This window comes from Rana temporaria, chromosome 5 (genome assembly GCF_905171775.1).
Source record: "Rana temporaria chromosome 5, aRanTem1.1, whole genome shotgun sequence".
In the NCBI taxonomy this organism is placed as follows: Eukaryota; Metazoa; Chordata; class Amphibia; order Anura; family Ranidae; genus Rana; species Rana temporaria.
In genome coordinates this window covers 310,929,337-310,952,044 of record NC_053493.1, presented here as the reverse complement: position 1 = coordinate 310,952,044, position 22,708 = coordinate 310,929,337, and the positions used below count along the sequence as shown (strand labels likewise).

The 22,708-nt window shown below is 42.4% G+C and overlaps 1 protein-coding gene across 3 annotated transcripts in view; it reads right to left on the bottom strand.

Annotated features, from left to right (window-relative positions):
• Nucleotides 1–676: 676 nt before the first annotated feature.
• The window catches only part of LOC120940955 (meprin A subunit beta-like), a 92,495-nt gene continuing 70,463 nt past the window's right edge, over nt 677–22,708 (bottom strand). For 2 of the 3 annotated variants that reach the window (XM_040354117.1, XM_040354119.1), the window contains 3 exons: nt 16,261–16,443; nt 10,698–10,866; nt 677–2,708 (listed from right to left, as the gene is read on the bottom strand). In XM_040354117.1, coding sequence (XP_040210051.1) covers nt 2,564–2,708; nt 10,698–10,866; nt 16,261–16,443 — 497 coding nt within the window. In that variant the 3' untranslated portion in view covers nt 677–2,563. The remainder of the gene's footprint in view (nt 2,709–10,697; nt 10,867–16,260; nt 16,444–22,708) is intronic. The other variant, XM_040354118.1, reaches the window with a different exon arrangement.

The following is a 22,708-nucleotide window of genomic DNA, read 5'->3' as shown; positions in this document are numbered from 1 at the left end:
CAATAAGATGCGCATGTACAATATAAAAAAATTATGAAATAAATAAAAATATGTGATCAAGTTAAAAGAAACATGAAAAACACCCTAGACAAGAGTTCAGTGTAAGAATAATCAAACAAGTACCAAAGGCTGAAAGGTTCATTTAAAAAAAATGATCTTTATTCCTTTTGAATAACATACAAATGCATCTAAGTAGAGAAGAACTAAACATACATCTAACATTAACATCCAATGTAGCAGTAACTATTGTAAGCACCATATACCTTTATGCCGCGTACACATGGTCGTTTTTTGTCTTGCAAAAAAAACTTATTTTTTTCTCATGAAAAAAAAACTAAGTTTTTCAAACTTCATTTTAAAAAACGACGTTGCCTACACACCATCGTTTTTTCAAAATGCTCTAGCAAAATGCGGTTACGTACAACACGTACGACGGCACTCTGTTCCATTCAAGCTCGCGTCATAACTTGCTTCTGAGCATGCGCGGATTTAAAAACGTTGTTTAAACGTCATTTTAGCCCACACACGATAATTTTTTATGACACAAAAAACGACGTTTTGAAAAACGACAAAAAAAAATTGAAGCATGTTCGAATTTTTTTTTGTCGTTTTTCAGAAAACATAAAACAACGTTTTGCCCACACACGATCATTTTAAATGACTTTTAAAAATGTCGTTTTTTTTTTTTTTACAAAAAACGACCGTGTGTACGCGGCATTAGAGTTGGTTCACATCACAATGTAATGTGCTGCAATGCATGAGTTTTCGTGCATTGAGGCACATTGTGTTAGGAAACCCATTCAAAGCAGAATGCAGCAGAATTTTTTTTTGGGATGCAGCACAACACAGCACAAATTGTATGTTGTGGTTTATATCGGTGCATTCTGGTGGTGAATTGCAGACAGGTGCATTTTAGTGGTGAATTACGGGCACTTTGCCACGCACATGTGGTTTACCATGCTTTACTGCAATTCACTGGTGTGGACAAACCCAATGCTTGGATCTTAATTCATATCTGTGGGTGCCAGCATTCACATTTAGGGCAGCCCTACACACAAAAAAAATGCACAAAAGAAGTACATGACCCTTTGTACTTTGTTACCTTGCATTTTGGCACGGGCGGAAGAGTACGGAAGTGCACGCACAAGTAAGGTGCATGGTGGTATTAATAATTTATGACACTGCCACACAACTGCAAAAGTGCTGTGTGTTTTTGCGCATTTTGGGAACGCACTTGGTTTTGCACACTTTCCTGCAATGCACAAATAACATAAGAGAAGGAGGAGATCAAGGTAGTCTGAGGAGGAGAGGGGAGGTCTAAGGCCGAGTTGTCTCCCCCTCCTTGTACTCACAGATCATAGTCTTAAAACAATGCCTGTGCAATAGAGGCAGCTTCTCCTTGCCCTCCCTGGTTACGAGACAAGTCACTAAACAAGAAGAAAAAGGAAGAAGGGCAGTCTGCCCTCACTCCTCTGCACCACCACACTGAAACTAAGATGGAATCAGAATCCGTTTAATAGTAGTTATCGGCTGCTGCACCGCCTGACAGGAGTGACGTTCAGTCACTCCTGTCAGTGAGGCTCGGGACAATCGGACAAATCACTGGTGTGGTTTTCCAGGGCATGTGCCCCCTTCTGCCACCCTCATCCTTGTCACAGTCCTGCCTTCAGTTCCCAATTGCCTAGGGCAGGGATAGGAAACCTCAGCTCTTCAGCTATTTTGGAAGTACAAGTGCTTTGAGGCATTACAAAACTCTTACAGCCACAAGCATAACTCTCAGAGCCAAATACATGATGGGACAAATACATGATAGGACAATTACAAGTCCCATCATATATACAACATATGATGGGACTTGTAATTTCTCCGGATTGTGAAGGTTTCCTACTCCTGGCCTAGGAGCTCAGCAAACTGACATGGAGTAGGAAAGTATGTATAAATCATTGTCAGCCTCAGTCTCACTATTCTAATTCTGCTGATCACGGTCATGTGTCCTTTAGCTCCTAATTGCCTGAAAAACAGGATAATGACAGGGAAATGTAAATGATCAGTTTTATGCATGGGCGATCTGATGGGGACCCTAATGTAAAGTGGGGCTCTAATAGGGACATCTGATATAAGGGGGCACAGGTTCTGTTTAATTACCCTAATCTAATAAATAGTAGCGCTAAGTGATAATAATGAAAAAAATCAAGTGAATGATATATAAACAAAAAGGAAGGGACAAATATAATAAAAAGTCCGAATATATTATGGTGAAAAAAACTTGATTGATGTATGAGCTGGGTGAATGTTCCCAGATCAACAGTGATACACTCTTGAACTTGATGCACACTAGTGATATACTCGCCACCAATAAAGCAGAGGTTTCCTCCGCGTTTTAGTGACTGGCAGCAACATTATGTAAATGCCCACTGAAGTGCTCTTAGCCAATACTTTTCCGATGATACAAGCTGCTTGCATTGGATGTTACATTTCTTGCAGAACTATAAAGCCACTGAATTTTTTTTTCTACATACGTTTTTTTTTTTGTTTCCCTGAAATGTGTTTGGAAAAGGTAAATCTAAATATAAATCAGAGTAGCAGTAAAGACAAGTAAAACAGTACTAAGCAGTATATAAGTTGGTTTTGTCAATACATGGGCTCCGCTGAAGAGCACGTTCTCACACCTTGTACCCCCATACCACACGTCACCAGTGGTTTTGCACCTGTAGGAGAATAAAAAAGTGAAATTAATGTTGTTGACACTTAAACATATAGATAATAAAGAAAAAACATTTAAACCCACAGTTTCATAAAGCAACAACAATAGCTGCTGTATAAAGCTGTATCTTATGTTGGCCATAGGTTGATCCAAACATTCTGCTTAAAAATAAAATCATCTATGGAAAAATGTTAGACTAATGTTAATCAAAGATATGAGATGACAGACACCTGATCTGGCCAAGGATGAAAATCAGGCAACAATCAGACAATTCCATGTCTTTCCATATTGTGGCTGCTGTCTGGGGGAATAATGTCACACTACTGATCCTGCTGCTGGTGACAATTCACTAACAATAATAGAAAAAAAATGTGAAATACTCACCTGTTTCCATGGCGTTGGTCACTTGCTGCTGTTGCCAGCAACAGAATAATGTTAATATTAGCATACAGTAAGTTTAAACAAAGACCTTGGAGATGCTGACTGCGACCATCAGCCCGATGCCTAGGTCAGGAACTATAGCTAGAGAGTGTTTCTTCTGCCGTTAGCAACCCCCATTAGGGATTAACAGGTCCACTCGGATGCTCCCAACACAATGCTGTAGTTCCTGGACAGACGGCACTAGAACTGTACAAAGAATACCTGTAGTGAAGAGGCTGGACAGGCAGTGGCTGGTGGTGAAATCATGTTACTGTCCACAGTTAGGACAGGCCGTGACAAGCATAATTCAATAGACAAGATGTAGAGAGCTAGATAGCAGATTCTATCAGAAGCCCAGAGCTTTCTCCGAGTTACTAGGAGACCCTGAGTCTATGAAGACTGATAGAAGATGGGTTACAAAGTCAAGGTGGCCAGGAACAAACAGTTTTCTTTGGGCCCAGCACAAGATTGTCTAGAAAGACAGACCCAGGCCTTTCTCACCTCTGGAATTTCTTGGCTTGTTGGAGCCTTAAAGTATTCATACCCCTTGAAATTTTCCAAACAGTTATACTGTAACCAAAAACAAAAATGTATTTTATTGGAATTTTATGTGACAGGCCAACACAAAGTGGCACAAAATTGTGAAGTGGAAGGAAAATAAATGGTTTTCTAAATTTTTTACAAAACAAATATGTGAAAAGTGTGGCGTGCATTTGTATTCAGTACTTTATAGAACCATCTTTCTCTGCCGTTACAGCTGCAAGTCTTTTTTGGGGATGTCTCTACCCGCGTTGCACATCTAGAGGCTGACATTTTTTCCCATTCTTCTTTGCAAAATAGCTCAAGCTCTGTCAGATTGGATTAAGAGCGTCTGTGAATAGCAATTTTTAAGTCTAACACATGAATATGCTTTGGTCTAAACCATTCCATTGTACTTCTGGTTGTATGTTTAGGGTCGTTGTCCTGCTGGAAGGTGAACTTCCACCCCAGTCTCAAGTCTTTTGCAGACTCTTACAGGTTTTCGTCTAAGATTTCTTTGTATTTGGCTCCATCCATCTTCCCATCAACTCTGACCAGCTTCCCTGTCCCTGCTGAAGAAAAGCATCCCCACAAAAGGATGCTGCCAACGCCATGTTTCACAGTGAGCCACGCACTGACTACACCGCGTTCAACGTGACCCCGGAAGCACGGGCTAACGTTACTTTTTACTGCCGGCATTTTTAAATTTGTTCTGTACTGAACTTGTGATTTTTTTTATACTACATATTTTTTACATTAAACCGAGGAAGTGGTTAAGGTTAATACACCATCTCGAGTCTTCTTTTGTTTTTTCCTGGCATGCTGAGTCCGAGTCCGTGAGTAAATTTTTTACTCCATCAGAGGGAGAGATCCTTTCTAAGGGACACAGAGGACGGAAGCAAGGAAGCTGATAGGAGCCGAGCGGCACATACATCTGTGACCTATTAAGACCCCGCAGACGGTTATATCTGCAGGCCCATATGATCTTGCTAATATAGGAAGTCCAACTTGTCTGCTAAGGGTGTCCATATATATTTTTTCTTCTGGTGTATTCCTCAAGGAGCGGCTTTCCCTTATCATCTTGGTGGTGGTGGATCTACTTCTCAACATCATCTTCACATCTGATCGCATTTTATTCACCATTTTTTGAGGACTTATATCTTTATTATTGGGACTTTTTTCTCATATATATTTACCCAATATCTATATTTACATTCACCTATGTACATATTATTTTAGTATACTTATTTCATCATTTATGTTATAGATCATTTTTCCACTAATTAACAGTTCACTAGATTGTTTATTATTAGCGCAGCCTTTTTTCTTTTTTATACATTCTTTATACATGAATATCGCATGTTTGCAGGTGTCGCAGCTTTGTCTTCACTAACAAGTTTTTCACATATTTTTCACCTTTAGCGTGGTATAGTCCAGAGTTACCATGGGTCTCTTGACTGCTTCTCTGTTTAATGCTCTCCTTGCCTGGCCTGTGAGTTTAGGTGGACGGCCATGTCTTGGTAGGTTTGTAGATGTTCCATACGCTTTCCATTTTTGGATGATAGATTGAACAGCTCCATGAGATGTTGAAAGCTTGGGATATTTTTTTATAACCTAACCCTGCTTTAATCTTCTCCACAACTTTATCCCTGACCTGATAATGGGGAGGGTAGTGCTGCGCTAATCAGTGGTGAATGGATAGGTGAATAAGCAGGTGGGGGAAGGAAATGAAAATTTGTATAAATGAAATGAGGAGCAGTATAGCCCAAATGGCATCAGCATAAAAATAAATATAAAATGATCAGTGAACAATAACAGTACTGGTGCAAATCATATAGCTCCACAGGTTCCTCTTAATGTGATGAAATACACTATGAATAAAGTGATAAGTGGTGCAAAAAATTCCCAAGTAACTGTGCTAGGTGACACTACTAAACTGGTGATAAACAATCCATCAACAAGGCTTGAGAAATATCAGCAAAATATATATATAAATAACATTTCAAAAGTCCAAGAAGCAAAAGTGCAAGTGTGGGTCCGCAATATGAAGTGGAAGGGGAATGGGTATCCAGTGATCCTTTTAGGGTGAGTAAGGATGTCCCCTTACCTTACTGCTGTAAGGTAACAGCATATAGATCCAACCACATTAGAAGGTTCTCTCGATGGGCTCTGATCCAACAACGGCAGGTCCTCCTTGGAGTTCTCGTCCCAGATTGGTCAGTTTCTCGCCCCAAAGAAATAAAGCATCGATAGTGTGATACCGTTTTAAAATTTTAATTCTCAGAGATAATAGACAGGGGTACTCACATAATCTAAAATACAATTGAGCATGTAAAAAGAGGGGCAATCTGTCGCCAACGTCACCTCCGATACCTCTCAGTGGACTCATGCGCATTCGTCACTATCATGTGACTTCCTCAGGAGTGAGGAAGTCACATGATAGTGACGAATGCGCATGAGTCCACTGAGAGGTATCGGAGGTGACGTTGGCGACAGATTGCCCCTCTTTTTACATGCTCAATTGTATTTTAGATTATGTGAGTACCCCTGTCTATTATCTCTGAGAATTAAAATTTTAAAACGGTATCACACTATCGATGCTTTATTTCTTTGGGGCGAGAAACTGACCAATCTGGGACGAGAACTCCAAGGAGGACCTGCCGTTGTTGGATCAGAGCCCATCGAGAGAACCATCTAATGTGGTTGGATCTATATGCTGTTACCTTACAGCAGTAAGGTAAGGGGACATCCTTACTCACCCTAAAAGGATCACTGGATACCCATTCCCCTTCCACTTCATATTGCGGACCCACACTTGCACTTTTGCTTCTTGGACTTTTGAAATTTTATTTATATATATTTTTTGCTGATATTTCTCAAGCCTTGTTGATGGATTGTTTATCACCAGTTTAGTAGTGTCACCTAGCACAGTTACTTGGGAATTTTTTGCACCACTTATCACTTTATTCATAGTGTATTTCATCACATTAAGAGGAACCTGTGGAGTTATATGATTTGCACCAGTACTGTTATTGTTCACTGATCATTTTATATTTTTTTTTATGCTGATGCCATTTGGGCTATACTGCTCCTCATTTCATTTATACAAATTTTCATTTCCTTCCCCCACCTGCTTATTCACCTATCCATTCACCACTGATTAGCGCAGCACTACCCTCCCCATTATCAATTGCTTATGGTTTGATACACCTTTCAGTGCCGCAGCTGTACCTCCACTTCTCCTCACTTCCATTTCCCCCCCCTTTTCTTTCTTCCCCTCCTTTGATAAGCGCGGTAATATCCATTTTTTCAATATTTATCCCTGACCTGTCTGGTGTCTCTTGGCCTTCATGATGCTGTTTGTTCACTAAGGTTCTCTAACAAACCTCTGAGGGCTTCATAGAACAACCGTATTTATACTGAGATAAAATTACACACAGGTGGACTCTATTTACTAATTAGGTGACTTCTGAAGGCAATTGGTCACACTAAATTTTAGTTAGGGGTATCAGAGTGAAGAGGGCTGACTACAAATGCACACCACACTTTTCAGATTTTAATTTGTAAAACATTTTGAAAAACATTTATCATTTTCCTTCCACTTCACAATTATGTGCCACTTTGTGTTGGTCTATCACATAAAATCCCAATGAAATACATTTACGTTTTGGTTGTAACATGACAAAATGTGCGAAATTTCAAAGGTTATAAACACTTTTTCAAGGCACTATATTAACAAAGGACCAGTGAGCTCCTTCTAATTTTTTCACATGGGGACAACCAAGTTGCCCCTTTCTACATGAGTTCCTTCTAAGACGGAGTTGGGCTATTCAGACACCACCTGAGGGAGGGGTACTGTAAGGTCACTAGGATGCTGGAAAGTCATTTTTCTGAATGTCTTTCTCACAAATGTCGCTCTAACCTGATAGCTAACTGAATGGCCTTGTTTATGGTATTATGCTTGGGACAATGGCCTGACCAGTCCCTAACAGACATGGCCAACCCTAACCTAAACTAACACTTTAAGCCTGGGTCATTCCATCCTCAGTCTGGTGCCCACTGGTGGAAGTCTTAGCAATACTACTCTGGAGTAGCCCTCCCTTCCTGCAGGGCTCTGATAGAGGATCCAACTATGCAAGTGTGATCAGGGTCATCATAAATGAGGCCATGGGTTTTTAAAAACGTATGAACTTAGGTCAGAGCAGGGCTGCCCAGGGATAAGGTGAAAGTCCTGGTCTTAGGCGCCTTTCACACGGGCGGCTGTTTTGCTGCAGATAAAAGCATGTTTATGTTTTGCTGGAATTCAAGACTCCAGACACAGCGATTAGCTGCATTTGTACAGTGCTTTTAGCTGTGGTTGCGTTTTGCCGCGGCTTGATATTGAACGGGGATCCGACTTGGATCCCTGCCAATACCAAGCACTGCGTTTGGTATGAATCTTGAGGGGGAACTCCACGCCAAATTTCAAATAAAAAACCGGCATGGGTTCCCCCTACAAAAGCATACCAGGCCCTTGGGTCTGCTATGGATTTTAAGGAGACACCCCGTATGCCGAAAAAACGGCGCGGGGTTCCCCCCAAAATCCATACCAGACCTGTATCCATGCAGCAGCCCGGTCTTCTAGCAGCAGGGAAATTATTATTTGTACACACTGGGCTTCAGAGGGAATGGAGCAAGTCCCAAACTGTAAGGAATTTGCATGTTCCAATTGTGCTTGCGCTGGTTTCCTCCCACACCCCAAAAGACATGCTGGTGGGTTACTTGGCTCCCATCTAAATTGGCCTTGTTTTGTGTATATATGAATGTGAGTTAGTGACCTTTGATTGTAAGCTCTTTGAGGGCAGGAACTGATGTGAATGTACAATGTATATCTACAGCGTTGTGTAAATTGTCAGCGCTATATAAATACCGATAATAAAATAAAAATAAGTACAGTTTAAAACTGTTGACAAACTTGCCAAACTTAACAAGTGGGGGTCTCTAGAAATGTGACCAGGCTGACTGCAAAGCAGTGTAACGTTCGCAGGAGGGAGGGAGAGCGAAACCATCCAATCTTGCATTTCTCTTGAGAAGATCATATCCTATCTGTACTTCCACCCATTCTCTTATGTGGCCACCCTCGCTGTCTAAAAAACAAGCTGTATGACACTTACAAAAAACACATCATAAGTGTGGACTTCAAGAGAAGCAGTCAATCAATGCCTGCATTCCTCCACTTTGAGTAATTTAGTAACTGATATGATCATTTGTACATTAATCGCAATGATGAGCATAAATCATATGGCCAAGTTAAGTCTAAATTGGGCAAATCTAAGCATGCGAGAGCTTTTCAAAGACATACATTTTATATGAGGCAATTTTAAAGTATAACTAAACACAAAGGCCCGGATTCACATACATCGGCGCATATTTATGCCGGCGTAGCATATCGAATTTACGCTACGCCGACGCAGCGCACAAAGGCAAGCACAGTATTCACAAAGCACTCGCCCCCAAATCTACGCTGGGTTTCCTCGGCGTAAGCCAGCGTAGGTGGAAGTGGGCGTGAGCCATGCTAATGAGGCGTGACCCCATGTAAATGATGGAATGAGCGTCATAAAGATACGAATAACGTACGGCGCATGCAATGTATGAACAGAAGATCAGTGATTTCCCCTAGTGAGGCCACCCCCCAAAGTAAGAACACACCCAGGGACATACTTAACCCCTTCCCCACCCCCTAGTGTTAACCCCTTCACTGCCAGTGGCATTTTTATAGTAATCCAATGCATTTTTATCGCACTGATCGCTACAAAAATGCCAATGGTCCCAAAAATATGCCAAAAGTGTCCGAAGTGTCTGCCATAATGTCGCAGTACCGAAAAAAATTGCTGATCGCCGCCATTACTGGTAAAAAAAAAAATATTAATAAAAATGCCATAAAAATACCCCCTATTTTGTAAACGCTATAACTTTTGCGCAAACCAATCAATAAACGCTTATTGCGTTTTTTTTTTTTACGAAAAATATGTAGAAGAATACGTATCGGCCTAAACTGAGGAAAAAAAATGTTTTTTTTATATTTTTTGGGGGATATTTATTACAGCAAAAAGTAAAAAAATATTTTTTTTCAAAATTGTCGCTCTATTTTTGTTTATAGCGCAAAAACTAAAAAACGCAGAGGTGATCAAATACCACCAAAAGAAAGCTCTATTTGTGGGGAAAAAAGGACGCCAATTTTGTTTGGGAGCCACGTTGCACGACCGCGCAATTGTCAGTTAAAGCGACGCAGTGCCGAATCGCAAAAAGTACTCTGGTCTTTGACCAGCAATATGGTTCGGGGGTTAAGTGGTTAAAGGTTCTCCATCTTTACACTACACTACATAGTGTGTTCTGCACCATCAGTCTCAAAATAATTATTCCCACCTACAGTATACATTTTAATGACATGCTTTTCTATAAGAGAAAGAGGGACACCTATTAGCACAAAGTATAAGGCTGCTTTCACATTGCTCGTTTTAGCGGTGCTTTTCGGCCTCTAACAGGACGATTTAACCCCCAAAAAGGGGTTTAGAACTCCTGTGTTGCGGCACTTCCGAAACATATTTCAGACGCTTCCGAATACAGTGCTCAGTATACAGCGCTCTCAACCCGACCCAAAGATGCTGCTTGCAGGACTTTTCCGACTGTCTCGTAAGCGCACTGCCCGGGTGTGAAACTGCCTCAGCGTGAAATGGGCCTAAGGCAGAAGAGACGTCACTGCCAGGCCCCCGCATAATTAAATAGACTGTGGGTGAGAAGAAATTAAACAACTGCTTTTTAAAGCTTTACAAAACCATCTAAAGCCTGTCTGAACAAGACCTTTATAAAATGCAGTTATTCAGCAGCTGAAGAGAGTATGTACCAGATCCATGCAAAATTTACTTTACAGCATTGTAAAATGAATTGATCATGTACAGAAGCTGTAACAAGAAAGTTCTTATTATTATTATAACATATACTATCAGGTTTGAAATAACACGTCAGAAGCATCATATATGTAAATACGTTGATTTTAGTTTTTAAAATATCATACCTGCATGTTTCTATCTGATTTTCTAGAACACAGATGCCATCATTATAGCAAATGTTTTGTCTGCAGAGAAGTGGTTCTCCAGATGACGATTGCATTGTTAAATCTGGTGCAGAGTTTAATGATGACAAAGCGAATTTTGATGGCTGTGAACGTGTGAGATTGGAGATGTCTATGGAGAATTACAAACACAGTAGCAAAACTTTTTAAAGCGTATTTTTCATGAATAGTGTAGTCTTTGTGAGGTTTTGTCCATTACAAATAAAAAGGAGATCAGAATGTACAGTATAGTTTATACATGTTATACCTGTTAATCTTTCTAATGGCACGTTATTATATTGCAGTTTGGAACCATATAAGAGCAGCTTGTTAAAGGGAAGAATATTAAATGGGGTAAAGAAATGAAATGAGTGATATATTAATCCTGTCCTATGCCCGTTTTTGCACCACTGTCTTGCTGTGACAGACGTGTGAACCACAGCATGTAGTGGGGGACCAGACATCCCACACACCTGGAAATGTGTTGGATATAAAAAAACATCACTCTGGAAGTGAGCAGAGTGGAGGAATAGTTATTACAACAGATAAGGAATTTTTTTGCAAGTGGTGCTTTGTCCTCACAGTACAGTGGAATGTCGGATTGCGAGTAACGCGGTTAACAAGCGTTCCTCAATACGAGCACTGTATTTTTAAAAATCCTAACTCGGTTTGCGAGTGTTGTCTCGCAAAACGAGCAGGATTCAGGCCAAAGCGGTGTGCAGTACCACTTTTGGCCTGAGGTGGGGGGGGACACAGAAGCCGAATGCCGCCGATCCCAGCCGAACGGGGCTGTTCGGAAATGCTCGGAAAGACACTGAAATATTCAGTTCCCAAGCCTTTCCGAGGTTTGCTGAGGTCAGCCGAGCTGTCCTTGGGCCTTACCGGCTGTTTCCGATGCTCTCCGGTGCCCCCCCCCCCATCTCTGCCCGCATGCGGTATTGCATGCCATTGAGGTCAAAGCAAAACACATTATTTTTGTTTCCCTTGACTTCAATGGGGAAACTGGCTTTGATATGTGAGAACTTTGGAACGGATTATGCTCGTAATCCAAGGTTCCACTGTATTCCTTCTGGAGAAAACCAATGGCATCTTTTTTAGGCATCATCTAGGGTGAGGGTCTGCCTTATGGCACTAAGATAGTGACACACAAATGACATAGTCTAGTGCAGGGCTCAACATTTTAAGTCCTGAGCTACTAGCCAAGCCTTAAAGGGTTTGTAAAAGGTATTTTTTTCCCCCCTAAATAGCTTCCTTTACCTTAGTGCCGTCCTCCTTCACTTACCTCATCCTTCGATTTTGCTTTTAAATGTCCTTATTTCTTCTGAGAAATCCTCACTTCCTGTTCTTCTGTCTGTAACTACACACCGTAATGCAAGGCTTTCTCTGTGGTGTGGAGAAAGCCTCTTGAGGGGGCGAGCAGGAGTGTCAGGACACTCTACTTTTCAGATAGAGAAAGGAGCTGTGTGTTAGTGGGCATCCTGATACTCCTGCTCGCAGTGCCGGCCCAAGACATTGTGCTGCCTGGGACCAAGAGTGAAATGTTGCCCCCCCCCAGAAAAAAAATCACGCCAACCAAAAGGCCCCCACATTCATTATTTTATATCATGATAACTAAAGGGGACCCGTCATGGCTCTATACATGTATAAAGTAGTATAAAGAGGACCTGTCATTGCTCTATACATGTATAGGAGTATAAAGAGGACCTGTCATGGCTCTATACATGTATATAGAGGACCTGTCATTACTCTTTACATGTAAAGGAATATCAAGAGGACCTGTCATGGCTCTATAAATGTATATAGGACTATAAAGAGTACTTGACATGGCTCTATACATGTATAAAGGAGTATAACGAGGGCCTGTCATGGCTCTATAGATGTATAAAGAGGACCTGTCATGGCTCTATACATGTATAAAGAAGTATAAAGAGGACCTGTCATGGCTCTATACATGTATATAGAGGACCTGTCGAGACTCTTTACATGTAAAGGAATATAAAGAGGACCTGCCATGGCTCTATAAATGTATATAAGAGTATAAAGAGGACCTGTCATGGCTCTATACATGTATAAAGGAGTATAAAGAGGACCTGTCATGGCTCTATAGATGTATAAAGAGGGCCTGTCATGGCTCTGTACATGCATATAGACGTATAAAAGGACCTGCCATGGGCTCTATACAGTATAAAGGGATCTGTGAATTGCCGGCGACCACAATGTCTTTTGCGCAAACTAATCAATGTACGCTGATTGTGTTTTTTTTTTTTGGTACCAAAAACATGTAGAAGAATACATATTGGCCTAAACTGAAGAAAATTGTTTATTTGTCTAAATTTTGGGGATATTTATTATAGCAAAAAGTTAAAAAGTATATATATTTATAGCACATAAAATAAAAACCGCAGAGGTGATCGAATATCACCAAAAGAAAGCTCTATTTGTGGGAAAAAAAGGACATCAATTTTATTTGGGTAGCGGAGCTGGCGGAACGGGCTGGCAGGCATCAGTATGCTGCCCCCCTAAAAGTGCTGCCTGGTACCCATGGTACCACCCGGTCCCATCATAGGGCCGGCCCTGCCTGCTCGCCCCCTCCCCCCTCAAGAGGCTTTCTCCACACCAGGGAGAAAGCCTCGCATTACGGTGGTGAGTTACCGACAGAAGAACAGAAAGTGAGGATTTCTCATAAGAAATAAGGACATTTAAAAGCAAAATCGAAGGATGAGGCAAGTGAAGGAGGACTGCACTAAGGTAAAGGAAGCTATTTTTTTTTTTTACCTTTACAACCCCTTTAAGAGGTACTCCCCATCAGTTGCCCCACCCAAACCCTACTCTGCCCCTAAACACATCCTCGTAAATCATCTCATGAAATTACACTGTTAAATGTTTTATGCAAAATTAAGTTGCAAAAATAAGAAATAACAACAACTTTAACAATAAACATAAATTAACAATTAACATAAAGCATATTTCTGTTATGTACCTGGTCGGAGGCCGAAGTGCAGAGAAGGGTCCCCTTGCGGCTAAGAGCAGCACACCCCTGAAGATGATACAGAAGGTGTAGTGCCCAAAGAAGCACAGGTTGCCAGATGGGTACAGGAGAGTAGAGACTGTGGTAATCTGAAGTATATTGGATAATGCAGGATACACAGCTGGGCCAAAGTCTCTAGGGATCCTCAGTAACACTTGAGTAGTGAAAGCCAGGCCGGGGGGGGGGGGGTAAAACACTATAGATCCGTCAGGAGGAAGAGGTAGGTAGCAGGAACAGGGCCAAGCCATGGTCAAATACAGGAAAGCAAGCCAGGAATAGGTAATGGTAGCAAAGACGGTGATGCAAGCCGGGATCAGACACTGGAGACAGCAGCAAAGTCGGTAAAGTAAGCCAGGGGGTCAAACCAGGAGAGCAGATCAGACATGTCAGGAGCAAGCCAGGCCACAACAGGAAATCCAAGTAGAATATGCACAAAAGCTCAGGAACGCAAGAAGGCTGACGACACTCCAGCAATGTGATGGGCTCAGCAGCAGTCTTATATAGTAAGTGGCCGCATTGTGCACCTATTGCACACGCGCATTCACCAATTAGCGACGTCGCACATGCGCGTTCGCACATTAGCACCTCCGCGAACATGTGCACACCCGTTCGTTCTTCTTGCGCCAATGTGCATGGCAATGCGCCAGAAGTGTCCATTACCAGTACTAGCCCTATTGCCAGTTCTCTTATGGCCATTTCCCTGACAATTTCATTGATATGACTGTGATAAATAAAATAGGGATAACATATGCTTGGCTACTATAGGCACTGTACAAATCATTACTGCCTTGTTAAGTAAATATTTTAATGCTATATTAAAAATAGCATAAAAAAAAATTAAAACCAAAGAATGACACCTTAATTGATTTAGGACGTAGAAATACTTACAGCGGAGCACAGCACTGGACAGGGGGGCAGGAGCTGCCAAAGATAATTTTTCCTGTTAACAAGCTAGTGATTGGTTGTTAGGCGGTCCGAGCAACCGATCACTAGCATGTTAATAGGAAATGTAAACTTTGAAAGATATCAGCAGCTAGTGGGGAGCTTCAAGACATTGCAGTGCTGGAGAGATGGTGTGTATAGCTTTGCTTTAAAGCATGGGTCCTCTAACTATGGCCCTCCAGGTGTTCAGGAACTACAATTCCCATCATGCTCAGTCATGTCTGTGAATGTCAGAGGTTTACAATGCCTCATGGGATTTGTAGTTCCGCAACAGCTGGAGGGCCATAGTTTGAGGATCCCTGCTTTAAAGTGTAAGTAAACTTCCATCACTGAATTGTACCTATACGTAGGCCTATAATCAGGCCCGGAATTACTCTCTTTGCCACCCCAAGGTCGGGTCCTTCAATGTCGCCCCCCGCCCAAAAAAAACTGAAAGTCCCCCAACCTGTGCCCATCATTGCCGCCTCACCGTGCCCATAATCATTGCTGCTTCACCATCATTGCAGCCTTACCGTGCCATCATTGCAGCCTCACCATCACTGCTGCCTTATTGTGCCCTCATTGCAGCCTCCCTCACCATCATTGCTGCCTTACTGTGCCCTCATTGCAGTCCCCCTCACCATCATTACAGCCCCCCTCACCATCATTGCAGCCTTACTGTGCCAAACAATGTAGCCTCACCAGTCAGTGTGTGCATTACGCACATTGGGCATCTCCTGCTCCTGCTGTGTCACGGAGCTCACTGTGAAAAGTTTGGGCACGCTGTGATAAAAGTCCCACCCTCCTCCTAGACCAGCTTGTGTGATAGACAGAACACTGCCTCTATCACACATGCTGGTCTAGAAGGAGGGCGGGACTTTTATCACAGCGCACTCAAACTTTTCACAGTGACACAGCAGTCTCCTGCTGTTTGTTACAACCAGCGCCGCCCCTGCACCCACTGCCGCCTCGAGGCCTGGCCTCGGTAGCCTTGTTGGGAATCCGGCCCTGCCTATAATAAGGCTTACCTATAGGTAGTGTAAATATCTCGTAAACGTGCACCGTTTTGGAGATATTTACTGTACATGCAGCCAATGACATCACTGGTACATGCGCTCTAAAGAAACGGCCACCCTTTCCTTTTAAAGCCCTTTGCCGTTAACGGCGGCTCCCGCGCACATGCGTGGGAGCGACGTCATTGCAACTCGGACCAGTCACAGAGCCGGAGTGAAGACGGAAGCACCTGCAGCTCTGACATCTTGCCGATGGAAGGGCTTTGTTTTCAGGTAAGTTTAACATAATGTGCTAGTACCGTATGCAATGTATACTAGCACATTATAACCTTACCTTGCAGGGTACAAATAAACAAACACATCCAGCGGTTTGCAACCACTTTAAAGAGAAAAAATAAGAGAAATTTATATACACTTCAATGTAACCTTGGGAGCCTGTGTTTTGGCGTTTAATGATTGCCAAGAACAAGTACTTATATCAGAACTTGTTTTAAGAAATAAAATTAAACATAGCCACTTCACAGAATGAGCATGTTATATCAATATTAGAGCAACATTCTCCTACCTTCTACAGATAACAGAATAATAGCATCTCCGCCTTTCAGGAAATGATTTCTGTCCAGCCATTCTTTAGATGTGAAAAGCATAGCGCCAGAGCCTCCAGTCATTTTGTATTGGGTTCCATTCGAAAATCTTTTATTCCATCCAACTAGTGCAGGGTTATCCCACATAAAGTATCTGCCACCAACTAAAAGTTTAAATATACAAGTTTAGATTTATAAAGTGTGAGATATTTAAACAATCTGAAAATGAAGAACTTAAAGCGATATTAAAATCAAAACCAACAATGTCATATATTGCAGCATTAGGAAAACAAAGTCCCGCTAGATCATGTCAGGTTGCCCCCTTTTGTAGATATAGCTATGTAAAACATTAGAAATAAGTGCCACTGCCTATACTGTTTAAAAGCCAGTAATTCACTGCCTTCCCCCTGCTCTGCACATGCTCACTTGGGGCCAAATTCAGGTACATTTGCGGCGGTGTAACGTATCGCATTTACGTTACACCGCCGCAAGTTTTACGGGCAAATGCTTGATTCACAAAGCACTTGCCTGCAAAGTTGCGGCGGCGTAGCGTAAATCCCTCCGGCGCAAGCCCGCCTAATTCAAATGGGGCATGGATCATTTAAATTAGGCGCGTTCCCGCGCCGAACGTACTGCACATGCTCCGTTTTGAAATTTCCCGCCGTGCTTTGCGCGAAATTACGTCGCACCAACGTGATTTTTTGAACGTCGACGTGGGTTACGTCCTTTCCTATTCACGGACGACTTACGCAAAAAATAAAAATTTTAAATTTGACGCGGGAACGACGGCCATACTTTAACATGGCAAGTCTAAATATAGGCCAAGAAATAGCAGCTTTAACTATACGCCGGGAAAAACCGACTAGCGACATCATAAGAGAATGCGACGGCCGCGCGTACCTTCGTGAATCTTCGTAAACAGCTAATTAGCATACCCGACGCGGAAAACGACGCAAACTCCACCCAGCGGGCGCCGAAGTATTGCACCTACGATCCGAAGGCGTACGAAGCCGTACGCCTGACGGATTGAAGCCAGAAGCCGGCGTATCTTGGTTTGAGGATTCAAACTAAAGATACAACGCGGCAAATTTGAATGTACGCCGGAGTATCAGCAGATACTCCGGCGTACTTCTTCTGTGAATCTGGCCTTTGCTCTCTATATTTAGATCTGCACCAGATTTTGCACTCTGCCGTTTTAGTAAATAAACCCAACAGTGCACTGCTGCCATAGAGAAAAACATCCTCATGTCATCTATTTTGTGACAAATTAAATGGATTTTAGTCCTCCAAGCCTCTAAGTCAGAACGTTTTTTTTTTTATAGATGACGGCTCATTCTCTGTTTTGCCATATTCAGAAGCAAGATGATGTAAACAGGCCCAAAATGTTTTGCATTTGCCAAACAACCCTTTCCACATAGGCGTGCACACAGAGTGTGCTGGATGTGCCTGGGCACACCCTATTCACCCCATTTGCATTAGCATTATCCAAGGGCGGCACCAGGTGGGAGGTTGGGGTGCCAGTGCCCAGTGTTGGTTCAACTTTAAGAACACGTTACACCCGTATTTAGGGTGTAATGTAATATGCAGACATGTGCAATTCATTTCAGTCCGAATGTAAATTTGGATACATTTTTAGTTATTTGGATGTATCTGAACTTCCAGAGTGAAATCATAACAAATTTTGTGAAAATTAGTTTCGTTTATTCGTTTTCTCATTAATTCCAAATTTTCAGAACAATTTGAATTCTGTGTGAAGAACAGCTGGTTGTTAAAGCAGTTGTATACCTCACTTTGTGCACAGTTTAGGAGATATTCACCCTGCTTGCATCATCGCGGTTCCGGACACTCACAGCGCCGGAGCCCACAAACCCGGAAGTAACCCTGGGGGAACATGTCAGCCCCCTCAGCGGTGACCGGGCGCCGCTGCGGGGGATTCGTTCTAAGGAAAGTATTTCACGTTGAACTAGTATGCAATGCATACTAGCTCATTATGTCTTTGTCTTACAGATTTTTTTTTTGTTCTTTTTTTTAAGGGCTTACAACTGCTTAAAGGAGCAGGCCGGAAAGCCAGTCACGGTGTCCTCAACAACTGATGACTCATCAGCTGTCGGCAGGCTTCCCTGCTGAGAGCTGAAATGTAAACAAAAAAAAATGCCAGCAATAGAAAAGTCAGATAAAAAACTGTGTGGGGTTCCCTTCGGGTCTGGTATGGATTTTAAGGGGAACCCCACGACAATTTTTTTTAAAAGGCGTGGGGTCCCCTCAGGATCCATACCGAACCCTTATCCAAATATGCAGCTTGCTGGCCAGAAAAGGGGGGATGGGTGAGTGCTCCCGCTCCTGAACCATACCAGGCCACATGCCCTCAACATTGGGGGGTGCTTTGGGGCATGGAGGCTCTGTCAAAAACTTGTGTACTGTCTTTATTAAATGTTTTCACTTTTTTGGTGAATGGGTAGAGGTACTATGTACCCCATCCTCATTTACATAGGGGGGTGGTATCTGGGGGCCCCCTTTGTTAGAGGGGGCTTCCAGATTCTGATAAGCCCCCTTGGATAAGGGTCTGGTATGGATTTTGGAGGTGACCCCACACCATTTTTTTTGTTTATTTTGTTGTGGGGTTCCCCCTAACTGCTTCAGCCCCGGTAGAATTTACCTCCTTCCTGACCAGAGCACTTTTTGCCATACGGCACTACGTTGCTTTAATTGACAACTTTGCGGTCGTGCGATGCTGTACCCAAACAAAATTGACGTCCTTTTGTTCCCACAAATAGAGCTTTCTTTTGGTGGTATTTGATCACCTCTGATGTTTTTATTTTTTGCGCTTTAAACAAAAAAACAGTAACAATTTTGAAATAAAAATTTGGGACTTTTTGCTATAATAAATATCCCCCCAAAAATATATTTTCCCTCAGTTTAGGCCAAAATTTATTTTTCTAAATATTATTGGTAAAAAAAAAATCTCAATAAGTGTATATTGATTGGTTTGCGCAAAAGTTTGTCTTTGGTGAAATAAAACTTTCATGTTCTACTAAAAGGAAGTCTGATTTATAACCAGAGCAAAGGCAATACACAGTATCACTAATCTGATTTAATTTTTTTCAGAACAGGGTAGATCACACCTACATAAAGTGAAATTCCAGCTTACACTTAAATAGCCTAGTTGGCTGTAAGCTGGAATTCCTCTTAAAATATTGTAGCACCCTGATGTTTAGGCATGGTTGCTAACAAATTTAGTTGCCAGGCGATAGTTGCCCTGGCCAGTTGTTAGGAGATCAATTGGTTTTCCCCCAATTCTGGAATTGCTGCCTTTCTCTCTTCTGTCACTAGGTGCATTGCAGCTTATGACATTAGATAAAACAAGGGTATTGCAAGGACAGATTAGGAATAAATTGGGACAGGGATCTTATTTGGTTCCTTGGCCTGCTGGGAGAGCCTATTTATTTGGATTGAGTCAGGTGATCACGGTTCTGTCCCACCTGGACGACTGTCTGGGTGGATGTGTGTTGTAGTGCCCTGGGCTGCTAGGCCAGAAACCTACGGCCTATCTCGGGGAAATCTGGCTGCTATTCTGTCTGAGGGCCTATCCAGAAGCAGGAAAGCAGCGTAGGGTTGGGAGCTTGTAGTCCAACCAGAAGTAACGTTTCCACCGGCCGGGGAACCAGTTGTGGTCGGAGGTTGAGGGGAAGCTGTCGCCATAAAGGGACCATCCACCTTGTTACCGAAGACTACTGTGAGTAAGCTGAGGCCAGTACCAGAGCAGACTTCTCGCCAGCCAGGGACAGTGAAGAAGTGTGAAAACTTCAGCAAGTGCCAAGTCAGGGACCCAGCGGGACAGCAGAGGTGACGCTTGTGTAGCATCAGTGAGTGGCAAGTCAGGGACCTAACGTGTCAGAGGGGGTGAAGCTTGAGAAGTATCTGTGAGTGCCAAGCCAGGGACCCAGCAGGAAAGTGGGGGTGACGCTTGATGAAGATACTGAGTGCTAAAGGGGAAGAGCTCAAGGGATCCAGTGGATCTTAAGTCTAGTGAGAAGCCTCGTACACACGCTCGGTTTACTCGGCAAGGACCAGCAAGAAAACTGCTGCAGAGCTTTCATGCCGAGTATACCGAGTGTGTGTACGAGACTTTCAGGTTTCTCGACAAGAAAACTGCCCAAAATCTAGACGAGAAAAATAGAGAACATGTTCTCTATTTTTCTCATTGTGAGATTCTCGTCAGTTTTCCTGCCGAGAAACCCGAGAGTGTGTATACTTACCTGTCGCCGCGGAAACCCGCGCATGCACGAAATGACTTTGACGCATGCGCTGTAGCTTCCTAGGCATAGGTAGGGTGCAGCAAGATGCAGCGACGGCATCGAATGTGACGAGCGCATGCTCGTCGCATGCAATGATGTCACCGCGTTCTTGCCTTTCAAGAGAACCGCAGTTCTTTTGAAAGGAGAGTCTGTACACTCGGGCGGCAAGAGATTCTTGCCAAGAATCTCGTCAGGGAAAACAACGTTTTTTTCCTGACTAGATCCTTGCCCCTGTGTACAGGGCTAGAGAGTCTGGGAGCTCGTTGAGTGAAGACCCACAGTGAGTAAATGTGGGGAAAGGAGAACTGTTCGTGTTGTAAATAGGTGAATACCAGCACCGTTCGTAACTGCTACAAGATTATTGCCATAGGAGACAGTGGTCCTACATATACAGAAGTGGTGTCCAGCTGGAGGCCTGAACCTGTATAGCTGTCTACCTATAGAAGTCTCAGAGTCTACTAATTATCTTACCAACTATCTAAGGGTGTCCTGGTCCTAACCCCCTCTCCCACAGTTCTTTTTAAGAGCCAATAAATCTCTTTGCATTCAAAAAGTGTCTTGCGCCCACCTGTTCATCTTGCATTATACCTACCATGCCTTGTAACCCACTCTACACTAAAGGATGTCGGCTCTCTCTAACTCTGGAGGTAACTATAAGGCTTAAAGAGGCCCGGGACTTTGCTACATTATTATGACCAACAGTGCTATATTTCCTTTGCTCCAGTACTTACAAATCTGAAAATCCTAAAAGTACCATGACATAGAATAATTACATTTCTGATTCCCATACCCAGATGCAACTTGCAAGCAATCAAAAAAAATGTCCCTCTTGTAACAACAATTTGATTATTCATAAGTATTAAGTGATTGTGGCAGGGTAGTGTTAGAATAGAAAAATTGGAAAAACTGACTGGCAACTCCCATTGTGCTATACTAAGAGATCAGTTAGCACCATGTTTAATTCTTGAGGAAGAGTTAATTAGGCATGCATATTCTATGGATGCGCATGTCTGGTCGAAAAAATAAAATGGCAAGGAATAATATTAATACAATAATAATATGTATTAATTAATATTTGATAATATGATTTAAAATGCCATTCAAATGAGCTTGCACTTTGGCCATTCAGGGAAAAGCAAGAAATGCAGTTATTTTCTACCCTGCTATATTGACCTTTTTCCCCAGCACTGTGTTCAGCCAAGTGAAGAGAAATGCCTGTTACTTACCTGTATGGGAAGCATGTGATAATTTGCCCTTCTTCCTACAAAACAGTGTTGGGTGCCTTAGTGGCCAACTGTCAGACCCCTGCGCTCTCATGTGCAGGCAGAGAGTCCTTAATTCTATGTATGCAATTAGTAGAGTGACTTTGAGTCTACAAGGGGCTTATTCTCCTTGCAGCTGTGGGTAAGCAAAATTTAGAAATATAGGCAGCTAGGAGGTTTGGCAATTAGGTAAACCTGTGCTTTGTGCAGTATAGGCAAAAGATAGGTTTATGTTTTAAAGCATAACTACATTTTAAATTTTCAGTCTAAAACATTTTCAATAAGTACAGAAAATATCTGTTGATCTTGCCAGAAATGCAGTGTCCTTGTCACTTCCTGAGAACTATACTAAAATCAAAACCATGTAATGAAAATGCAGGAAGGAACACATAGTTGAAGTCCACCTTGGGAAACAACCATGGCTCCCTATGTACATACAGTAGAGTGGGGTAGGCATAGTACCCAGGACCTGGAGTGTTATTCACAGGATTACCAGGTGAAAATAATGGAAAAAGCCTGAAAACAGCAAATGCAATCACCACGACTAAGGACAGGTATATGAAATCTTTGCTTAGTGGTTTAGCTATGTTTAAGTTAGGGCAGCTGTAGCCATATCCAGAGGAACCAGCAATATATGGAAAACTGAAACAAAAACATATTTCTTAAGCCACGTACACACCACCATTTTTCATGCCATGGAAAAAAACATTGTTTTTCTCGATGTGATTCTTGTCAAGCCTGCCTTGCATACACACGATTGTGAAAAAAAATGCTCGAGCAAAGCGCGGTGACGTACAACGGCACTATAAAGGGGAAGTTCCATTCGAAAGGCGCCACCCCTTGGGCCGATTATGCAAATTTCCCTTCTCATA